The 21,386-nt window shown below is 39.0% G+C and overlaps 3 protein-coding genes across 3 annotated transcripts; 1 reads left to right on the plus strand and 2 right to left on the minus strand.

Annotated features, from left to right (window-relative positions):
• Positions 1-1,342: 1,342 nt before the first annotated feature.
• On the minus strand, positions 1,343-1,918 carry LOC132181902 (uncharacterized). The gene has a single exon (XM_059595127.2). It carries the CDS (start codon positions 1,916-1,918, stop codon positions 1,343-1,345), a length of 576 nt encoding a protein of 191 aa, XP_059451110.2.
• Positions 1,919-3,622: 1,704 nt separating this feature from the next.
• On the minus strand, positions 3,623-5,416 carry LOC132181351 (UDP-glycosyltransferase 71K1). Its single transcript, XM_059594534.2, has one exon. The coding sequence runs from the start codon at positions 5,279-5,281 to the stop codon at positions 3,857-3,859; it is 1,425 nt and encodes a 474-aa protein (XP_059450517.2). The 5' UTR covers positions 5,282-5,416; the 3' UTR covers positions 3,623-3,856.
• A 12,753-nt stretch (positions 5,417-18,169) lies between these two features.
• LOC148585848 (uncharacterized) lies at positions 18,170-19,414 on the plus strand. Its single transcript, XM_088516788.1, has one exon. It carries the CDS (start codon positions 18,170-18,172, stop codon positions 19,412-19,414), a length of 1,245 nt encoding a protein of 414 aa, XP_088372914.1.
• Positions 19,415-21,386: the final 1,972 nt, after the last annotated feature.

A 21,386-nucleotide genomic window follows, 5' to 3' on the forward strand; every position in this document is an offset into this window, starting at 1 on the left:
TGCTTGTATTTTACGATTCCGATCGAACGTTATTGTTTACTTTAATGATTTGTATGTGTTGTCTGAATTATGAGTTCCTCACTGTTGTCAGACACAACGAACGAGGTAGAAACTCCCTGGAAGATGCACTTGTAGTTTGCTTTCTTTTATTTAAAGGTTGCTCTTGTTTGTTTTCTGTGGTGACACATTATGTACACTTCTAGTTTTATTAGTTGGAACTTATTTCATGCTAAAAATTTGTTATGTATAATGGATATTTCTACACAGAAGTCATATCTGTATCACATATGAGTATTAGGTGAAAGTGTATTAATTGTATCTGATATATACTTGTCAAATATTTTTGGACATGCATATGATGCACCTTGGACAATAGGATATGACCCTTATTATTTGCACAACGGTTGAGCAAAATAGTTGTAGAAATTAAGAGAATTGTATAACATAAGAAGGGTATGTTTTACCAACAATGATGTTTTACCAACATCTATGTCAGACACAACAAGGATGCCTGAACGATAAAAATTTCAAACAATTTTACCAACATTTTGACATTACGATATTTAGTAAATACCTCTACCTTGCTTGTTCAATTCCTACTTTTTTGAAGAAGTTTTAGGTTGTGGTATTCGTACCCTTGCTTTATAAGTGGTCAAAAATTATATAGGTGGATTGGAATATAAGAAGAATATATATGGCTATTTATTCCTCCAAGTTTAAGAAGTTATATATTCTTGAATCTGATTTATTAAAAATATGTTTGCTAGGCCATAGAGGAAAGTTTATACTTTATTCAGTATTGTCTTACATAGGATAGAGTAGAGTAGTTCTTTCTATTTGTAGAGTAACATCTTTCTTTGAATTTATTTCTTACCGCAGATTGTGAAGAAGCTTGTGAATGTTGTTGTCAGTATACATCAAGCTATCTGGGAAACCTTTGGAAATAGCGGTATGAGGAGCTCATGGATGTTGTTGCCAAGTATGGTTGGACATAGGACGTATTAGTTTGGTTTGATTTTGTTTTCAATTTTGGTTTGACATATATCATAATATAATTGTTGAATTGACTCAATGACCTACCAGTTATTCCATGCTTGTCTCTATTTATTTCTTTTGTTGATAGATCTGAATGTTGAATTCTATTATATGTAACTGAATTTTTGGACATACATCCTTTCGTATTGTTAAACTTATGTTAGCATGGTTTTATCATGCCATTTGTTTTTGTCCCTAGTACATCCTTAGGAAAGATGACATGAAAAAAATGGTTTTTTTTGTACAAATTAAATGGTGTACAATTTTTTTTTTTTTTTGAAGAAAAATATCATTATATTCCATATAATCAAATAACAGATGAAGAAGATTTCTCCATCAAAATTATATCACAGATACATTCGGGAGTTTCCTCCAACCAATTCCTATCTATGATATCGGTGGTTGCTTCCTTAACCAACCTATGCGCCGCACTATTGTTTCTACGACTCACATATTCAATTTTCCAATCAGTAAGATAACAGAGGGTTGTACGAATATCATCAATCATTTGGCCCATCCTACTTCTGTTGCAGCCATTATCTTTCACAGCATCCACAATATTTTTGGCATCACCTTCTAGTATTACATGTGTATAACCCTGTTCATTGCAAAAAAGCACTGCTTGATAAGCTTCCACGGCCTCTGCAGCAGTAGGATCAAGAAGACCCCGCCTGGTATTGCTCCTTGCTGCCCTTACCCTTCCTTCACTATCTCTTACTACAATACCCAATCCCATCACTCCTTTCGGACGATTTAAAGCAGTGTCCCAGTTAGCCTTAAGCCATCCCCGAGGAGGTGCAACCCAAGACGTCCTTGTTGTCACCCTTTCGCCCGAGTTTGCATCAGGATTTTTCGAAAAATTTGCTGCTTTGAAATCCTCCATAGAACATGTAGCCTGACTGAGTATTTGGTTCGGATGAGTGAAAATATCATGGTGTACAAATTGTAAACCAAACATTGAATTGTCAATTCAATTCAATAGTAAATTGAATTGTATAAATTGTATATATTGAATTCTGGAATAAATTGTATAAATTGAATTCAGGAAACAATTCAGGAAAGAAATTGTTTCCTGTTGCCAATTCAATTTAGAAAACAATGTGTACAGGAAACAGGAAAGAAACCAGGACAGGAAATTGGAAATTGAATCTGGAAATCGAGCAAATCTGGGAAAAAAAAAAAAAAAAAAAAACCTAATTTCCTGACGTGGCAGAAATGCCACGTCAAAATTTTTTTGACGTGGTATAATATGCCACGTCAGAAAATTTCTGACGTGGCATATCCGCCATGTCAGAAAATTTCTGGCGTGGCTTGTCTTACACGTCAGGAGATTTCTGACGTGGCATTTCTGCCACATCAGATGTTTTCTAACGTTGCAGTTTGCACACGTAAAAAAATTTCTGACGTGTCGAAAATGCCACGTCAGAAATCTCTTGACGTGTGCAAACTGCAATGTCATGAAATTTTTTGACGTTGTGTGAAACTTCATCGTCAGAATTTTCTAACGTTGCATTTCTGCCAAGCCAGAATTTTTCTGACATGGCAAAAATGCCACGTCAGGAAATTTTTTTTGTTGATATCTATGTTTCTGACAATCGACAAGCGTCAGAAACGACCAATCAGAAAAAAATTCCTGATGTGTCAGACATTGAAAAACGTCAGAAATCTCCTGTCATAAAAAAATTGTTTTTTTGTAGTGAGGGTGTGTTTGTTAAAACCTTTTATCATGCATTGGACATCGTAGCTAATGTGAATTGATGTTAAAAAAAAAAAAAAAAAAAAAGTAATAATGTTTGATATAAAAAATAAACAACTAGCATTAAAAAGTGAAAAGTTTTAAAAAGTAAAAGTAAAAAAAAAAAAAAAAAAAAAAAAAAAAAAAGTAGTCATATCTGTGTTATCACCCAAAAAAACTAGTAAATTTAAAACTTTCTTAAAATTTCCTATAAAACCTAATTTTACATAGTAATCAAATAATGTGAGACTTCACTCATAACTATCTTTATAAATCACCTATACGATGTGAGTTACTCATAATTTTTCTAATATGAGACACATGGCATGTGGGATATCGATGATGATATGCTTAGCAATATGATCAATATCCTTTATTCTATTCATCTTACTAAGACTCGACCTTGATATTTAATGTGTATGTAGAATTTTGTTATGTTGGAGTTTTCCTCTATTTATCGATGATTTGAGGCTATTTTGTAGTAAAGTGTTAGTGTGTATGTGTTACTCTGCATGTAGTGTTACTTGTAGCAGTGTAAAAGCCGTAGGTTTGAAATGGACATTTATTTACTTGTGAGTAACAGTGGACATTGAATTTGTTGGCTTAAGAGGGTTAGAGACTTATAGGCTTGTAGCCTTGGTCGTCTGCCGGTCTCTCTGTTAGATTTTTCTTGTTAAATTTTGAGGAATATAACATTTATTTTTTTTTTTTTTTAACATAATTGTTTTACACTTATAAGGGAGTTTTAAAATTATCATTAAATTAAAATTTTATAAAGATTTATTTCTATCATTTTAAAAGTTACCGATAAATATAGAAAAAAAAAAAAAACATGTGTAGAAAAAGATAGAGTAAGCATAAATATTGAAAAAATAAAAAGTCGAAAATCCACACTATAGGGACCACCCTTTGCAATTTGCAACCACTGAAACGGTCCACACCTAGATAAAGTATCTATAAATGTTACCATAATTACGAAGATAGAAGTACCACAAACATCAAACTTAAAACTCACAAACATAAAAATGGGTCAAAAAAAAAAAAAAAAAAACATTGAAACCTAAAAAAGTGCACCAATTTTTGCTACTATGTTGGTACAACATTGTTTCCTTGCATTGTCTCAATCAACTGTCCAAGTGAAGCGAAAGAAGATCCACCGTTCATTACAGCCTTCCTGCTCTTCCCACTCATCTCTTTCACCCTCTTCCTCACCTCACCCTCACCATCCATCAAACACTTCACCGCCTTTTCAATCTCCTCCGCCGCCACAACCTCCCCACCGCTCCTATAATCCAATTTCAGCTCCACAGCTAAACCCAGATCCCTCACCATCTGGAAGGAATTGATTTGCTGCTCCGCGTAAATCGGCCACGCAGCAATAGGCACGCCATGCCACAGGCTCTCCAAGATCGAGTTCCACCCGCAATGCGATACAAACCCTCCGATAGCGTTGTGGCCCAGGACCTCCACCTGTGGGGCCCACCCACAAATCATTCCGATTTCTCTCGTCCTTTCCAAGAATCCTACAGGCAAGACCTCCTCGAGATTCTGGCAATCAGACTTATCATCACCTGGTGGGGATGCCAAACGTGCGGACCACAGGAACCGGTGCCTGCTCCGCTCGAGCCCAAGCGCGGTCTCTTTCAACTGCGGCGCACTGAAGCTCCCCATGCTTCCGAAGCATAAGAACACCACGGATGATGGAGGCTGATCGTCGAGCCACTCCATGATCTTATCATGTTCCGCCTGATTCGCCTCTGAATTTGTGTGACCCTTGAGGTTAATCAACGGCCCCACTCCGTAAACAGGAGGGATTCCATCGTCCAAAAACGTGCTGAACGCATGGGGTTCCAGCTCATGAAATGAATTGACGATAATACCCTTGGCCTCTTTTAACTTCCTACCAAGATTGACCATGGAGATGTACCCACCGTCTTTGTGGTACACAAACGAAGGCAAAACACTAGAAGGAACCGGGTTGACATAACTCGGTATGTCCGACTCAGAATCCGACTCACTAAACTCGATACCAACCTGGTCATGCCGTGTCGGCAGGTAGAGCGAGAAGCCAAGACAGGCTGCGTTATTAGTGAAGAACACATAAGATGGGACACCGAGCTCATGTGCCACGTCGATCATGGGGTTGCAAAACATGTCCACCACGAACCCGGCAAGCGGAATCGAATTGGATAACACGCTGCTGCTGACAGCTTCTTTGACATGGGCTTTGTGACTGCCAATGAAATCGGCGACATATTTTTCAACAGAGACACGGAAAAGCTCTTCCGGAGGAGGCTCTACTTGGGGAAGATAAATATATTTGATGCGGGTGTGGGAGGCAGCAGTTGATTGAATGTAGGAATCGAACGTGGGTGGAAATGGTGGGTTTATGAGGAGAACAGTGATGGAGAAACAATCCTCCCGATCAAGTAAAAGCTTTGCAAATTCGACTATGGAGACGAGGTGGCCCACTGCGGGGGCAGGGATGAACACAAGCTCTGCCCTCCTCATCTTTCTTTTCTATGTATTTTTCGTGCACACACAGCAGGAATAACAAAACTGTTTCTGAATAACCTGTAGAAGGATGTTCCTTATTGTAACGCCTATATCACAAGGGCATCGATCACTGCTAGCTGATGCAAGTTGTCGGGGTGAAAATATCGCACCCTGGCCCCACTTATTTATAAAAATCTCTCCATGGTTCCCACTTATTTTACACTAGATGAATGCAAAATTGTTTCAAACTTTTGCAAAATTTGAAACTCTTCTATATTTTAAGGCGCATCTTAAGGCTTTCATTTTACTCCTTAAAATACAATTTCTTTTATTTTAACTATTAGTTTTTTATTACAGAAATTATTTTAACTCTATACTTTATTTAAAATAACACTATAAATCTTTTTAGAATTTTTTTTATAATTATCCATATTATATTTAGGATGATTCTTAAAAGATTTATAACATTACTCATTTATTTAAATATTATTTTTATTATTTTTTACGGTTAAATACCAAATACTCCTTGGAGTTTGGTAAATTTATTTTTACTCCTATGGGGTTTCATTTTTATCACAGGACCTCCCTGGAGTTTTGATAAAGGACCAAATTAATTCATCCGTTAGTTGACCGTTACGACTGACACGTGGACCAATCAGAAATTGACACGTGACATCTATTTAATTTTTTTTAATTAAAAAATAATAATGAATTTTTTTTTAAAAAAAAAAAAGAAAAAAAAGAAAAAAAGAAAAGAAAAACAATTGGCCACCCCCAAATGGCCAAGAGGTGGCTCGGCCACCCCAATTGTTTTTCTTTTCTTTTCTGTTTTTTTTTTAAAAAAAAAACATTTTTTTTTAATTTAAAAAAAAAATAAATAGGTGCCACATGTCAACATCTGATTGGTCCACGTGTCAGTCCTAACGGTCAACTAACGGATAGACTAACTTGGTCCTTTATCAAAACCCCACGGGGTCCTGTGATAAAAATAAAACCCCATGAAAATAAAAATAAAGTTACCAAACTCTAGAGATATTTGGTATTTAACCCTATTTTTTATCCTTAGCTTTTCTTTTCCTTCTCTCTCCTCTCTCTCTCTGTGCAAAACCAGAGCAACGTACACCAACACCAGACTCACCCCCTTTTTTTTTTTTTAATCGTTCTTTGTTTCTATTTTGAAATCATGTTTGAATTCTTGTGGGTTTAAACATGATCCGTAGCTTTCTTGTGGGAATTCTTGTAGCTTTCTGTTCGGCATGGGTAGCGTACCAACACCAGACCCACTGTTTAAGGAGAGCGAGAGAAGAGAGAGAGAAAAGTTTGAGCGTTGAGGGAGAGAGAGGATCGAAAAAAAATAATAAAATTTTTTTGCAAGGTACTATAGTGGACTTTTTATTGTAGCACTAGGTGAAAAAGCTTCTTTTAACTTCTACTTTACAAGCATGGTTGGAGCAAGAAAAAAAACGTAAAAATAATTAAATTTAACTAAAATATTAGTTTAAAGTTGTTGTTGGAGGGATCTGGATTCCCTGAAATTCTTAAGAGAATTCTAATTTTTAAAATTTCAGATCTAAGTCATGAATTTTTATCAAAGAGTCATTATTCTACCACGTATTCATTTACTAATAAAATAATAATAAATTTTTAATAATATTAATAATTATTATTATTTTATTATTGTATTAATAGTAAAACACATAATAGGATAATAGCTTTTAAATAAAAATAAATAACTTAAATTTAAAATTTTAAAAATTGAAATTTCTCTAAAAATTTTAAGGGATCCCTGTCTGAGATGCTCAGAAAGGGACTACAAAATCTAAAACGCTTTTATATTTTATAATTTTAAGGTGTTAATTGAGAGGAGACGTGAGGCGTTGGAGAGAGAGAGAGAGAGAGAGATGAGGCGTTAATAAAGAGGTGTGCGTTGGTTTAGGGAGTGAGAGAGACAAACGTGAATGCTTGACGTTTAGGGGATCTGAATCCCTGTTGGAGATGCTCAGAAAGCGACTACAAAATCTAAAACGCTTTTATATTTTATAATTTTAAGGTGTTAATTAAGAGGAGACGTGAGGCGTTGGAGAGAGACAGAGAGAGATGAGGCGTTAATAAAGAGGTGTGCGTTGGTTTAGCGAGTGAGAGATAGAAAAGTGCGTTGAGGTTAATAGTGGGAGAAAAACGTGCTTGCTTGACGTTAATTGAGAGTTGAGACTAGGGCTGTTAAGTGAGCGAAGCGTTTCGCGAGCAAGTTCGGGCTCGACTCGCATAAGCTTAGTTCGTGCTCGATTTGAATATTAAATGAAGCGTTTCGTGAACACGAATTATGGCTCGAATATTAAATGAAGCTAGCTCGACTCGACTCGGCTAAGTTCGTGAACAGCTCGTATAAGGCTCGAATCGGTAATTATTCACATAATTCCTCATATTAATATTAAAAATTGATGATTTCTTTTTTCTAATAGCATTATTTTATTATAAAATGATGCATATCATTTCTCTTCAAAACCAAGTGCCTTGTTGTATTGACTCGAGCTCCAAACTTTGCTAGCTAGACTAAGCAAATACTTATATGCAAGCTGGCTTCTTGAGCCATTTAAGAATACTTGAAGTTTAAATTTATGATAAAAAAATAAATTAAATTAAATATAAGAGCTAGCTCGGCTCGATTTACTATGAGCTCGAGTTCGATTTTTTGGCTCGTCCTTAAGCTCGGCTCGAGCTCGAGCTCGAGTAAAATTTAAACAAGCCGAGCCGAAACAAGGAAAGCTCGCTCAAGCTCGGCTCGTTTACACCACTAGTTAAGACAATTGAAAAAAAAGGAAAAAAGAAAAATTGGTTAGGCATAAAATTATTAGTGAAAGAGAGAAACGTAAGTTTGAAGCCGGCTTATATATATATATATGAACAAAGTTTTTCTCTAAGGCTTTATTTATTTCAATGTAAAATGGTTTTTAAAAAATTATTTTCGTATTTTACGGTGTTTACGTCGACGTAAAATAGTGGTCAACGGAAAATATTTTCCTTTTAACTGAAAATTCTTCTTTAATTTTTGAAAAATAGTTTACGGTTTTGAAAACCGTAAACTATTTTCCGACTATGAGCATCTCATTCTTAAATCGATGGACCTTGTCAAAACCAGCTCAGAACCTTGCCGGGACTTGACCAGGACTTGCTCGGGAACCGCCCAGGACCAAACTGGGACCCTCTCGAGACTTGACCAGGACACGCCCGGGACCTGCCTGGGACTTGACCTTACCTGACCGGGACTTGCCCGGGACCTGCCCGAGACCTAACCAAGACTTGCCTGAGACCCTCCCGGGACTTGCTCAGGACCTAACCGGGACTTGCCTGGGACCCGCCCGGGACATGACCAAGACTTGACCAGGACCTACCCGGGACTTGACCGGGATCTGCCCGAGACTTGACCAGGACCCGCCCGGAACTTGCCTGGGACCTGCCCTAGACTTGACCGAGACCCGCTCGGGACTTGACCGAACCTGCCCGGGACCTAATTGGGACCCGCCGGGACTTGGCCGAGACTTGCCTAGGACTTGCCTGGGACCCCGCCTGGACCCGCCCGAGACTTGTTCGGACCTGCCCAAGACCCACCCGAGACTTGCCCGGTCGAGTCCCAGTCAAGTCCAGTCGGGGTCCCGGCGGGTTCCAGTCAAGTCCCGGGAGAGTCCCAGTCAAGTCCTGGTCAAGCCCTAAGCGGGTCCCGGCGGGGTCCCGAGCAAGTCCCGGGCGGGTCCCGGTCAAGTCCCGAGTAGGTCCTAGCGAGGTCCCGGACAAGTCCCGGTTAAGTTCCAGCGGGGTCTCGGGCAGGTCCCTGCAGGGTCTCGAACAAGTCCCGTGCAGGTCCCAGCGGGGACCTTATTGGAAAAAATATATATAAAAAAAAAAGATATTAAAAAAATATTATTTTCCGTGTGCAAGGTAAACGCCGTAAAATGTTTTTGAGGGAAAATATTTTCAGGAAAAATGGCTTTCCTGAAAATATTTTACGAAGGAAACCATTTTACATCAAAGTAAACGGAGCTTAAATTAGGTTGGAGAAAATTCCTCTAACCTAATCTCTAAAGTTGACATGTGTCCTCAAACATGTGCTTCTCACATGTTTTTTTTAATTCCCTAATGTCCACAATCCACCGATAACTCCAAAAATCTTCCGTCTAAAATTTGTTTCTCCCTCACGTCTAATCTCCCTTATGTCTCCACCTCTCCCTCCCCTACGGCACCCAACAATACTTGCAGAGAAAGCAACCTGGAAATTAGCAGAATCATGTTGTCCCACTGCACCTTTTTGTTTTAAAATTGACAAACTCAAAAAATTACATGACAAACCCAAAAAATTAGAGAAAACGGATAATAGAGAAAAATTGTAAAGATTAGAAAATTCAACGCCCTTGGTGAGAGTTTTCTAAGCTTTACCAGAAGCAAGGCTTTGATTTGAGGCAGCTGGGAGATTGATCTACCTATGTCTTGGTCTCTGTACTCAAGAAGGAATTGCAAAAAGTCCTTGCTTTCTTTCTTCTTTGGCCTCTCTAATTTTAATCTTTTTTTACGATCAATTACAAGATCAAAGATCCTCTCGATCCAACCAAATATCTTCTTTATATCCCTCTCTCCACCCCTCGTATGTCAAATTTCTGCAAGTTTTTTTGGGTGCCATAGGGGGATGGAGAGATGAAGATGTTAGAATAATATGAACGTATGATCTTGTTTGTAGGAATCTCCCGTTAGGGTGGATATCCAATGGAGGACAAAAGCAACATGATAATGAGAGAATGAAAATTGACCTACGTTCTTCTCATTATCAAACTCTATTTATAGAGTTAGAATATGACTCTTCATCAAGAGTCACACCTTGTCACTTTATCATAACCTCCATGGAAGGTTGTGATTGGCTATGGGAATGACCACACTAGTTATGGTGTGATCACCCTTTAAACCATTATCTCCCACTTGATCACACTTTAACATTATGTAATCTAGTTGAACATTATCACCTTGGTACCAAATATAATTTTTATTCATGTCAACTCGCATCTGTTTAATTTACAGAGCGGCATTAGATTATGGCATTTTATAATATATATACAATTTTGTCATCTTATCTAATCGCACCTTTTTCCATATATTTTTACACTGATTATATATTAAGGTGACTTCATTTCGTTTTTAACTAAACGAATGACATCAATTCTCTGTGATAAGGAACACTAGTTCACACCTATTCCACAATTGACGATTTCAGCCATACACAAAACTATCTGGTGACCTGCACTGATATTTCTAATCAAAAGTTTCCTTGATACTTCTTATCAGTGTCTTTTACACTATAAGATCATATATATATATATATATATATATATATATATATATATATATATATATTACCAACTTGTAACATAATGTCTCTCGGTGAACCTTACATTTATGAAAGTTGTAATATTATTTCTTAAGTGTCTTCTGTCTATTACCTGACCAATTATTTCCCTTAGAAAAACAGAATTGCACAAAATCGTTCATTCAGGCGTCCCTGAATCCTTCCGCTTGTGCTTAAACATATATGTAGCTACCACCTAGGTGGTTCTCAATCCCATTGTAACTACATGTTCTTTGAATTTTTCCAAAGACAATCCTTTGGTCATAGGATCGGCTACCATCTCTGTTGAGGGTATAAATTCAATTTTAATTTCCCCTATATCTTGAATATAGTGATAATTTACATCAATATGTTTCCTTTGGAGCTTTGTGCTCCACTTTTTATTAGAGAGATAGCAGACTTATTGTCACAAAACATATTGACTGGCTTACTGTTTAAACCTAAATTTAAACTTTCTACAAAGCGTTTAATCCAAACTGCAAAACTTATTGTTGTGCTGCATGATATATATTCAGCTTCCATAGTGGATTTTGCAACGGAATTTTGTTTCTTGCTTAACCAAGAAATAGCTGTTCCACCAAACAAGAACACATACCCACTTGTTGATTTTCTATCATCAGCATTCCCAGCAAAATCCGCATCTGTGAATCCTTTAATTTCTAGATCACTTATACCAAAACATAATCCCATGTTTTTAGGACCTTGCAAATATCTAAATATACGTTTTACTACTTGCCAATGTGTCTTCCCTGGATTAGATTGATATCTGCTTATTAATCCCACCGCATAACAAATATCAGGTCTTGTAGTTCTCATTGCATACATGAGACTGCCCATAGCTTGGGCATAGGGGATAGATTCCATCTCTTGAATCTCTGTCTCATTTTGAGGACACATTGATTTATTCAAGTACTGACCTCTTGAAATAGGTGTTTTTAGAGGTTTACATTTATCCATATTAAACCTTTTAAGTATCTTTTCTAGATATTTTTCTTGATCCAAATATAATAATTTTAAATTTCTATTTCTAGAAATTCTTATTCCTAAGACATAGGCAACAGTGCCTATATCTTTCATTTCAAATTTGGATGACAAGAAGGATTTTGTTTTATTTATCATATCTGGACAGTTACCAGTTAGCAGTATATCGTCTACATATAATGATAATATTGTTAATTCATTATTTTCATTACATATATAAACACAGTGATCTCGTGGACTTACCTTGAAACCAATTTCTAGTATTGCTTGACGAAACTTCAAATACCATTGCCTCGAAGATTGTTGAAGTTCATATAATGACCTTTTTAATTTGTAGACTTTTTCTTCATGTCCTGTGACCTGAAATCCTTCAGGTTATTGCATGTAAATTTCTTCTTTTAATTCTCCATTAAGAAAGGCTGTCTTAACATCCAACTGATGTAATTCCAAATCCATTAAGGCTACAATGGACATGATTATCCTCATTGAAGCGAATTTTGCCACTGGTGAGTATGTGTCAACGAAGTCTACACCGGGGTTGTTGAGTAAACCCTTTAACCACTAATCTAACTTTGTACTTTTCAAGACTTCCATCAGCTTTGAATTTCTTCCTTAGAACCCACTTGCATCCAATTGCTTTTCTTTGGCTTGGCAATTCCATGAGTTTCCACACATCATTTTTTGAATTGATTCAAGCTATTCTTCCATAGCTTTAATCCATTTTTCAACATCATGACTACTTACAGCTTCTTTAAAATTTACTGGATCTTCTTGCAAATTTATATCATCTGTACTTAGCACATAATGATCCTTGAGTGTGGTTGATGGTCGTCTTTGTCTTTTACTCCCACTATTTTGATCACCTATATCCAAATTAGGTGGATCTTTGGATTTTCTCTTGCTCCCACTATTCTGAATGTCTGTGTTATGTTCTTTTTCTTTCAAAGTAATTTGTGGTGTTTGACATTCAGAATCTTCTTCTTGTAGGAGTCTTATTTCATCCATAAGAGTAATTTGATTGGTGTTTTCTAGAAATGCAGCATCCCTGTCTTCTATTAATCCTTTATCTAGATGGTAAAATCTATATCCACTACCATTTTTTATATATCCTATAAATTTGCATTCCCATGTTTTACTTTCTAACTTATCCCTTAAGGGTTTTGAAATAAGTACATGTGCCTTACATCCCCAAACTTTGAGGTTGTAAAAATCTGGTTTTATGCCTGTCCAATATTCATAAGGTGTAAGGGGTTTTGATTTGGTTTTTATTCTATTAAGAATATATGCTGCAGTGGATAAAGCCTCACCCCAAAAATGAATGGATAACTCAGCATATGCCATCATGGATCTTGTCATATCCATTAAAGTTCTATTCCTTCTTTTTGCAATCCCATTTTGTTGAGGCTTATAAGGCATTGTATATAAATGTCTTATTCCACTTTCTCTGCAAAAGGAATCCATGGCTTCATATTCACCTCCCCTATCATTATTCAAGTTTGTAATGGACCTTCCCAACTGTTTTTCTACCTCTAATTTGTATTCTTTAAAATTTTCAATTGCTTCAGATTTATGTTTGATTAGCTAGATATGTCCATATCTTGAATAATCATCTGTAAAAGTAATAAAGTATTCAATTCCTCTATGTGTTTTAGTTCTTAAAGGACCACATATGTCAGAATGAATTACTTCAAGTAATTCTGATGATTTCCAATGTTTTGAAAAAGATTTACTAATCATTTTTCCTTTAATACATGACTCACACATATTAAAATCTTCAAAATTAATTCTAGGTAGTAATCCACTCTTACTCATTCTTTTCATTTTATTTTTGTTGATGTGGCCTAATTTTAAATGCCATAAGAAAGAACTATCTTCAGACACATATGAATACTGTGAAATGGGATCTTTATTATCAACTTTGAGTAAATACATATTGTCTATCTTTACATCCTTAACAGATATTTTTCCCTTACAAATATAGACATTCTCAGATTTAAACTTAATCCCATATCCTTTGCTATCTAATACGGGAATAGATATTAGATTTCTCCGGATATTTGGCACATATAGAACATTATGTAAAACAACGGAAGATCCTTTAACAGAAATCTTACATTTTCCTTCGCCTAGCACATCACTGTAAGTATTGTTGCCCATGTACACTCTGTGTTCTTCGACCTTTTTCTCTTTGAAATCTAGGAAGAATTCTCGGTCTCTTGTAATATGTCTTGTTGCTGCTGAGTCTATCCACCAAGAATTTGAAGTCGGTTCTGCCATCATCACTTCAGTAATGGTCGTAGCTATTTCTTTCTGTTTCTTGTCACCGTTGTTCTTTGGACAATTTGCCTTGAAATGCCCCATTTTACCACATTTGAAACATGCTCCTTTGATTTTATTTTTACCTTTTGGCTTACCTTTCCATTTCTTTTTGAACTTTCTTGGCTTGCCTTTGAATGCTGGAGCACATGAAGTCTGAGTATTGATTTGAGCCATCATGAGGTTGCTGGACTGTCCTTCTCTCCTTCTTCTTTTCATCATTTCTTCTTCTAATATAAGCAAAACTCGTAAGGAAATTATGGATATTTCTTTTCCACTATGGGTCAGTGATGTTATCACATGTTCCCAAGATAGAGGAAGACCATTAAGTATTGTGGTTACTTGCATTTTGTCGGATATTGGATGACCGATAGATGCAAGTTCCTTTGCAATGAATTCCATTTGGTTTACAAAGTTGCCCACATAGTCATCCTCACTCATACGTGCGTTATTATATTTATCTAATAATAGTTGTATGTGAGTATCAGACCTAGGGCCATACTTTTCCTCTAATGCTTCCATTATTTCCTTAGCAGTCTCGTATCCTTCAAAGAGTGGGATGATATTAACTTTCATGCTATGGAGGAGAGTGGCCTTAGCAATTAGGTCATCTTCCATCCATTTTTCCTTTTTCTTGACAGCATCATCATTTTTCTTATCTTCTACTTCAGGTCTTTTTGATGTGAGAGTGTGTAAAGTTCTCTCATGCGTCAGTACATAAGAGATATGTCGTTTCCACATTCTAAAATTGATTCCATTAAGACTTTCGACCTTTGAGGAATCTATACTGCTTTTAATAGCCATTTTATAATGTGGATACGATAAACTTAATATAAATACAAATTTTTGTTTACTATAACTGTAATATATCAGATATTACTTACATACACACCAACAGCAAAATTAAAAATGTATTTCTAAGTGATTACAAACCGACAAATAATAAAAATAGATAAGTTTATTTATTTTTATTTTTGAGATCAGTCATCTCTAAGATAGGTCAGCCTTGCCTGGTAATCATTCATACAGGCCCTATAATACGGACAGTTTGGAACTACCGGTATGAACTGGTTACCTCTTGGTGGAAGTGTGTATCGATTGTTGCCGATTGGCCACAAATCTCTTGGACTTTGCTCAACTGTCCTTACGATGCTCAAAGGACGTGGACCTTCAAGCATCTATCACTTGAAATCTCGGATTGAACCAAATCTGGTACATTGAACTCCACTTCCTTATGCTCTGTAGGTGACAGCCAACACGGACCAAAAAACCTCCGACTAGATTGCCTCTGACCTTGATGAGAAGACTCACCCCTTCCCCAATTATATTTTTGGGAATTATAGTTTGAAAACCCTGCAATACTCTTGCCCCTCAAATTAGCTTTCCAATGCTTTTGAAATGAGTTAAATTGGGGTTGTATTGAGTGAGAACGGGTCAAAAAACTACCTTGATGTCGAAAATGGTGGTAATTGCGGTACTGTTGAGTAGAACCGGGTCGGATCCAACCGGAATTGCGCGGGTTGGGTCTTCGAGCGTGCCACGCGCCTGTCACGCGCTGCACAGGTCTAGCGCGTAGCGGGTTGAACACGCGGGTTGGATCGGTGCTCCGGGTCGGATCGGACCTCCGGGCCAGATCGGGGCTCCGGGTCGCAATTCGGGTCTCGGGTTGGTTCTGATCCGATTGTGCTGAGCTGGAAATGGGCTTGACCCTGATTGGGCTTGGGTCATTTTTTCTTAGGCTTGGGCTCTTAGTACTGATTTTCGGGCCGTGTGTTTCCACTTGGGCCCGGTTCGGGTCAATCTTGGGTCGGGTTGTGAAAATCCGAAACGGTGTCATTTTTGGAATTATCCAAAATGACGTCGTGTCGTTTTTTACGCGCCTGTTCAAGAGTTCAAATTTTGGCGTCGTTTTGGTGTGAAACGACGTTGTCCCTAATGGGACTGTAGGCGTTCTCTGATGAGAATGAAACGGCGTCGTTTCGTTGGAAAGGAACGACGTCGTTTGGAGAATGTGGGGTGCGCCCCCTTGGAGACGTCGAAACGTCGTCGTTCCGAGGGGTAGTTATCTGCACCCCTGGGTTAGACGCTTGAACGGCGTCGTTCCAATTAAATGGAACGGCGTCGTTTGGGTTTTCTGAGTCAGGGGGTTTTATTTCCCCTTTCGTGTTGATCAAAACGGTGTAGTTTTGATCAACAGTGGTTTCTTCTCCAGAAAAACTCCCGAAACAGTGATTTTTTGCAGAAAAAATTTCAGAATTATTTTCTAAAAAATCAGAATTATTCCCTTCCCAAGAAGAACCAGAAATCGTACCTTTGGTTGGGGATGATTCACCAACAACGTCAAAACCCGGAGGAGGAGAATTTTGGCTTTGAAGATCCACTGAAGGAGATGCATCAAACGGAGTTGCAAAGAATTTCTTCCAGTATTTTTGTTCCAGTAAATAACATTTCTTCGAAGTTGGAAAATCTCTAATAAATTTTGATCCACCAACAGTAACTTTAAGAAGTTCTTCATGTGGGTTTGAGATTATCAAATGTAAATTATAAAATGCCATAGAAAGGAATCCATTGAATCGTCCTCTCTCTAGGGTTTTCTCTCTGAGGGCGCTTTGTAGGGCTAGCTCTATAGAGTATCTGAAGGAGCAAAGAGTAGAGGTTTTCAGGTCTGCTGGTGTACAGCCGTGGAGGTTTTTTGGGGAATGACGGAAAAGGAATTGGAGCAACTGTGTAGCAGGATTTCCTTAACGGAAAAGGAAAAGATTGGGATCTTGATAGATGATAATGAAGTAGCCGAAGCAAAGTCACAAGGGAACTATTGCCTGGTAGGAAGGCTCTGGACGGAAAAGGGGATCAACAAGGGAACCTTCAAATCAATGTTATCCAGACTTTGACGTATCTCGGGTAGGGTGAGTTTCAAAGAAGTTCAGGAAAAGTTATGGCTCTTTGAGTTTGAGGATGAGGTTGATAAGAGGCGAGTATTGGGCAGGAAGACCCTAGTCGTTTGATAGGCAGATTTTGGTGCTTAAGGAGTTTGAGGGGTGTGTCCCTCCTTCAAAAATGGATTTTCGTTCGTCACCATTCTGGATTCAGGTGCATGACATGCCGCTTCTTTGCATGACCAAAGGGGTGGGGAGTAAAATTGGCCAGTCTTTGGGAGAGCTCGAAGATGTGGACGTTGCGGGGGATGGTGTAGGATGGGGGAGGAGTTTACGAATTCGAGTAACCATTGATTTAACTCAACCTCTGGAACGTGGAAGGATGTTGACATTGGAGGGGCAAAATCATTGGGTTAGTTTCAAATACGAGAAGTTGCCAAACTTTTGTTTCAATTGCAGTTGAATAGTGCATGGCATTATGGGATGCCCGGAATGACAAAACTAGCGGGTGAATAGCCGTAATGGAGAAAAGCCTTGGGGGCTAGAGCTGCGGGTGGAGGGGTTGAAAAAGAAACAGCTGCCGAAAACAGGAGTTCACGGGTGGAGGATGTCAGGAAGCAGCGAGGCGCCGTCTGGAGAGGACCAGAATGATGGGGACCTACCTGGGATGGCAAGTCCTAATGTTCCGGGAAACCCTAGATGGAGCATTAACTCACCAACGGACAAGGAGGATGGTCACTCATTCTCAAGCGTGAGTCCAGGCGAAAAACTGGGCGAATCAAAGATCCAAAAGGGAAAAAATCAGGCGTTTCAAAATGATGCTGTCATTAATTCAGAGCCAACTAGAAAAGGAAAGGAGCGAGCAACAGATGTAAAGGCGGCCACGGCAGGAAATGACGATGATAGGCCCAAGATCTATAAGGCCGTTGATGTTGGGTTGGAGGTGGGGAGCCTTATCTCGAAGGCTGTGGATGGGCTAGAGTCTGAAAGCCCAACTGAGCAACAAGTGGCTGAGGATACGTGCATGGACTTTGCGTTCAACCCAATCAGTGTGGAGCCCAAGGAACGCACTTTACCTATACATGCAGCTATTCTACAAGCAGGGAGTCAGTGTGGGGATAACAGAGTAGGTTTAATAACTGGAAAGAGTCTGAGGAAATGGAAACGGGAGGCTAGAAACAATGGTGGGAACCAAGAGGAATCTGCAGTTGAGGGATACACTCTTGGAAAAAGAAAGGAGCTAATGGTTGCAGTGGGTGAGCAACCTGTACCTGGGAAGCGTACCAGGAGGAACGAAAATGATCCAAAGGCGGTGGCTGGTGTCCAGCCCCGCCAGGAGCAATGAATTTGTTAAGTTGGAATTGCCGGGGGCTTGGGAACCCTCGAGCAATTCGCGAACTTTGCCGGTTGGCAAAAGAAAAGAGACCCGACATCTTGTTTTTAATGGAAACGAAGTGTAGGAAAAACAAGATGGAACTTCTACGTGTGAAAATTGGTTATGAAGGAATGTTTGTTGTTGATGCTATTGGCCATAGTGGAGGATTGGCGTTGCTGTGGAAGGAAAGCAACCTGGTTGAAATCCAAAATTATACCCGGATGCATATAAATGCGATAATCCGTCCGTTGGACAGCAATAGTGCATGGCGATTGATAGGTTTCTTTGGGCATCCGGAATGGCACAAAAGGCATGAATCGTGGCAACTCCTCAATCATCTCAAGGTTTATGAGCCGGAGCCTTGGCTATGCATTGGGGACTTTAACGAGATTATTGACCAAGATGAAAAATGGGGAGGAGCAATGAGACGGGAAACTCAAATGTTGCAATTTAGAATGGCTCTTGAAGAGTGTAGCTTGTGTGATTTGGGGTATCAAGGGGCTAAATACACATGGTCAAACCAGCAGTATGGTGGAACCCTCATCAAGGAAAGACTTGACCGGGCTATTGCTAATGAAGCCTGGTGCAGACTGTACAAGGTGTGGGAAGTAAGGGCCCTTGTGGGAGGTACATCAGACCATCTGCCACTTTCTGTGAAATTTGGCGACGAGGAGTTAAACCGTAGATTTGTAAAGAAAAACCTTAAGATCGAAGCCAGTTGGATGCATGATACAGAATATGATGATATTGTCAATGAGGCTTGGAATGACGTGGACAACATAAATATAGGAGAGGAACCTGTGCAGCAGAAACTGAAATGGTGCCAAACAAAGCTCCAACGATGGAGTTCCAGCAAATTCGGTAATGCAGGGAAGGAGCTTAAGAAGAAAACCAGAAGGCTTGAGTACCTGCTACAGCAAGAGGGAAATGATAGCTGGGAAGAAATTCAGCAACTTGAAATTGAAATCGATGCTATCTTGAAGAGAGAAGACACCAAGTGGAAACAACGCTCAAAACAGAATTGGTATCTCAGTGGGGACCGAAATACACCCTTCTTTCATGCTTGGACGTCCCATCGGAGGAGGGTAAATCAAATCCGGAGAATCCAAGATGAGGAGGGGAAGGTGTGGGAGAAGATAGAAGACATTAGTATGGCTTTTGTCGAATACTATCAAAATTTGTTTACAGCTAGAAACACAAGTGGAACATAAAATTGCCTTGCTGATATGCAACCCTGTGTCACTGATACTATGAATACAAATCTGCTGAAAACTTTCACGGAGGAAGAGGTAGTCATGGCTCTTGGGCAGATGCACCCCCTAAAATCTCCGGGCCCGGATGGTTTTGCGGCGTGCTTTTACCAAAGGTCGTGGGACACAGTCAAAAGGGAGGTATGTAAGACTGTTTTGGATTTTTTAAATAATGGTATTTTTTATTCCTTTATCAATTCTACTTATGTAGCATTAATTCCAAAGAAGAAAAACCCTTGTAGACTAATGAACTATCGTCCTATTAGTCTGTGTAACATCTTATATAAGCTTTGTTCAAAGGTGCTTGCTAATAGATTGAAAAAATTTTTGCCCCACGTCATCTCCCCATACCAGAGTGCCTTTATCCCTGGAAGACTTATCACGGATAATATTCTGGTGGCATTTGAAGCACTACATACCATGAATGGGCGAATGAAGGGTCGGGGTGGATATATGGCCCTGAAATTGGATATGAGTAAAGCTTATGATAGGGTGGAATGTGATTTTTTGGCAGATGTCATGAAGACAATGGGGTTTAGGGAGAGATGGATCCAACTGGTGATGACGTGTGTTCGTACGGTCTTTTACTCAATTCTCATTGATGGGCAACCCTATGGCACAATCATTCTTTCTAGGGGTATTAGACAAGGGGATCCATTATCGCCCTATTTATTTATCATGTGTGCCGAAGGCCTTAGTTCGTTATTAAATAAGGTGGAGAGGGATGGAAAAATTACGGGGCTTCTGGTTGTCCGAGGGGGAACAAGGTTAAACCATTTATTCTTTGTGGATGACAGCTTACTGTTTTGCAAAGCAAATATAATTGAATGGGTGAACATACAGGCGGTGTTGGAAATCTATGAGCAAGCTTTGGGGCAGAAACTGAACAGGGAAAAAACTTCTCTATTTTTCAGCAAGAATACTCACGTGGATACAAAAAATCATATTCTCTCGATTATAGGGGTTCAGCAAACATCCTCTTTTGAGAAATATCTTGGGCTACCCGCTTTAATAGGAAGATCAAAAGTGGAAGCGTTTTTTGGGTTGAAGGGTACTATATGGAATCGAATGCATGGGTGGAAGGAAAAGTTTTTATCTCAGGCAGGCAATGAAGTGTTGCTTAAGGCGGTGATCCAAGCAATCCCCACAAACACCATGAGTGTTTTCCAACTGCCTAAAGCTGTATGCAAGGAGATAAATTCTATGATGTCACAGTTTTGGTGGGGTCACAAGGAAAATGATTCCAAAATGGCGTGGATGAGTTGGGAAAAGCTGGGCATAGCAAAAGCGAAGGGTGGAATGGGATATAGGGACCTGGAGAGTTTTAATATGGCCCTACTAGCTAAGCAGGGGTGGAGGCTTTTGCAATACCCCGATTCTCTAGTGGCTAAGGTATTCCAACAGAAGTATTATCCACAGGGTACCTTCTTAAATGCGTAACTGGGGAGGAGTCCTTCTTTCACTTGGCGTAGTATTTGGAATGCTCGGGCCCTTCTAAATGAAGGCCTAATCTAGAGAAAAGGCAATGGTCACTCAGTGAATATATGGGGAGACCGGTGGATCCCAAAACCAATGTCGTATGCAATTCAAACACCGAATCCTCACTTAGCCCCGGATACAAAAGTCTGTTCCCTTATAGATGAGAGGACTAATTGGTGGAACTTCCAGCGCATAGAAGAACTCTTTAGTAGGGAGGAATCTGCTATCATATGCAATATTCCAGTTTGTCCCCAGGGCCAACATGATCGCTTGGTTTGGGTGGGTACTAAAAATAAGGCTTTCTTGGTGAGAAGTGCATACCATTTAGCCATGGAGCGTAAAGAGGGGGCTAAGGAGAGTTGTTCGAATGATGAGCAAAGCAAAAATATGTGGAGGGTTGTTTGGAAGGTAAGGGCTCCGGAAGTAGTTAAGGTTTTTCTGTGGAAGGCGTGCA

This window comes from Corylus avellana, chromosome 5 (genome assembly GCF_965113065.1).
Source record: "Corylus avellana chromosome 5, dhCorAvel1.hap1.2, whole genome shotgun sequence".
NCBI lineage: Eukaryota > Viridiplantae > Streptophyta > Magnoliopsida > Fagales > Betulaceae > Corylus > Corylus avellana.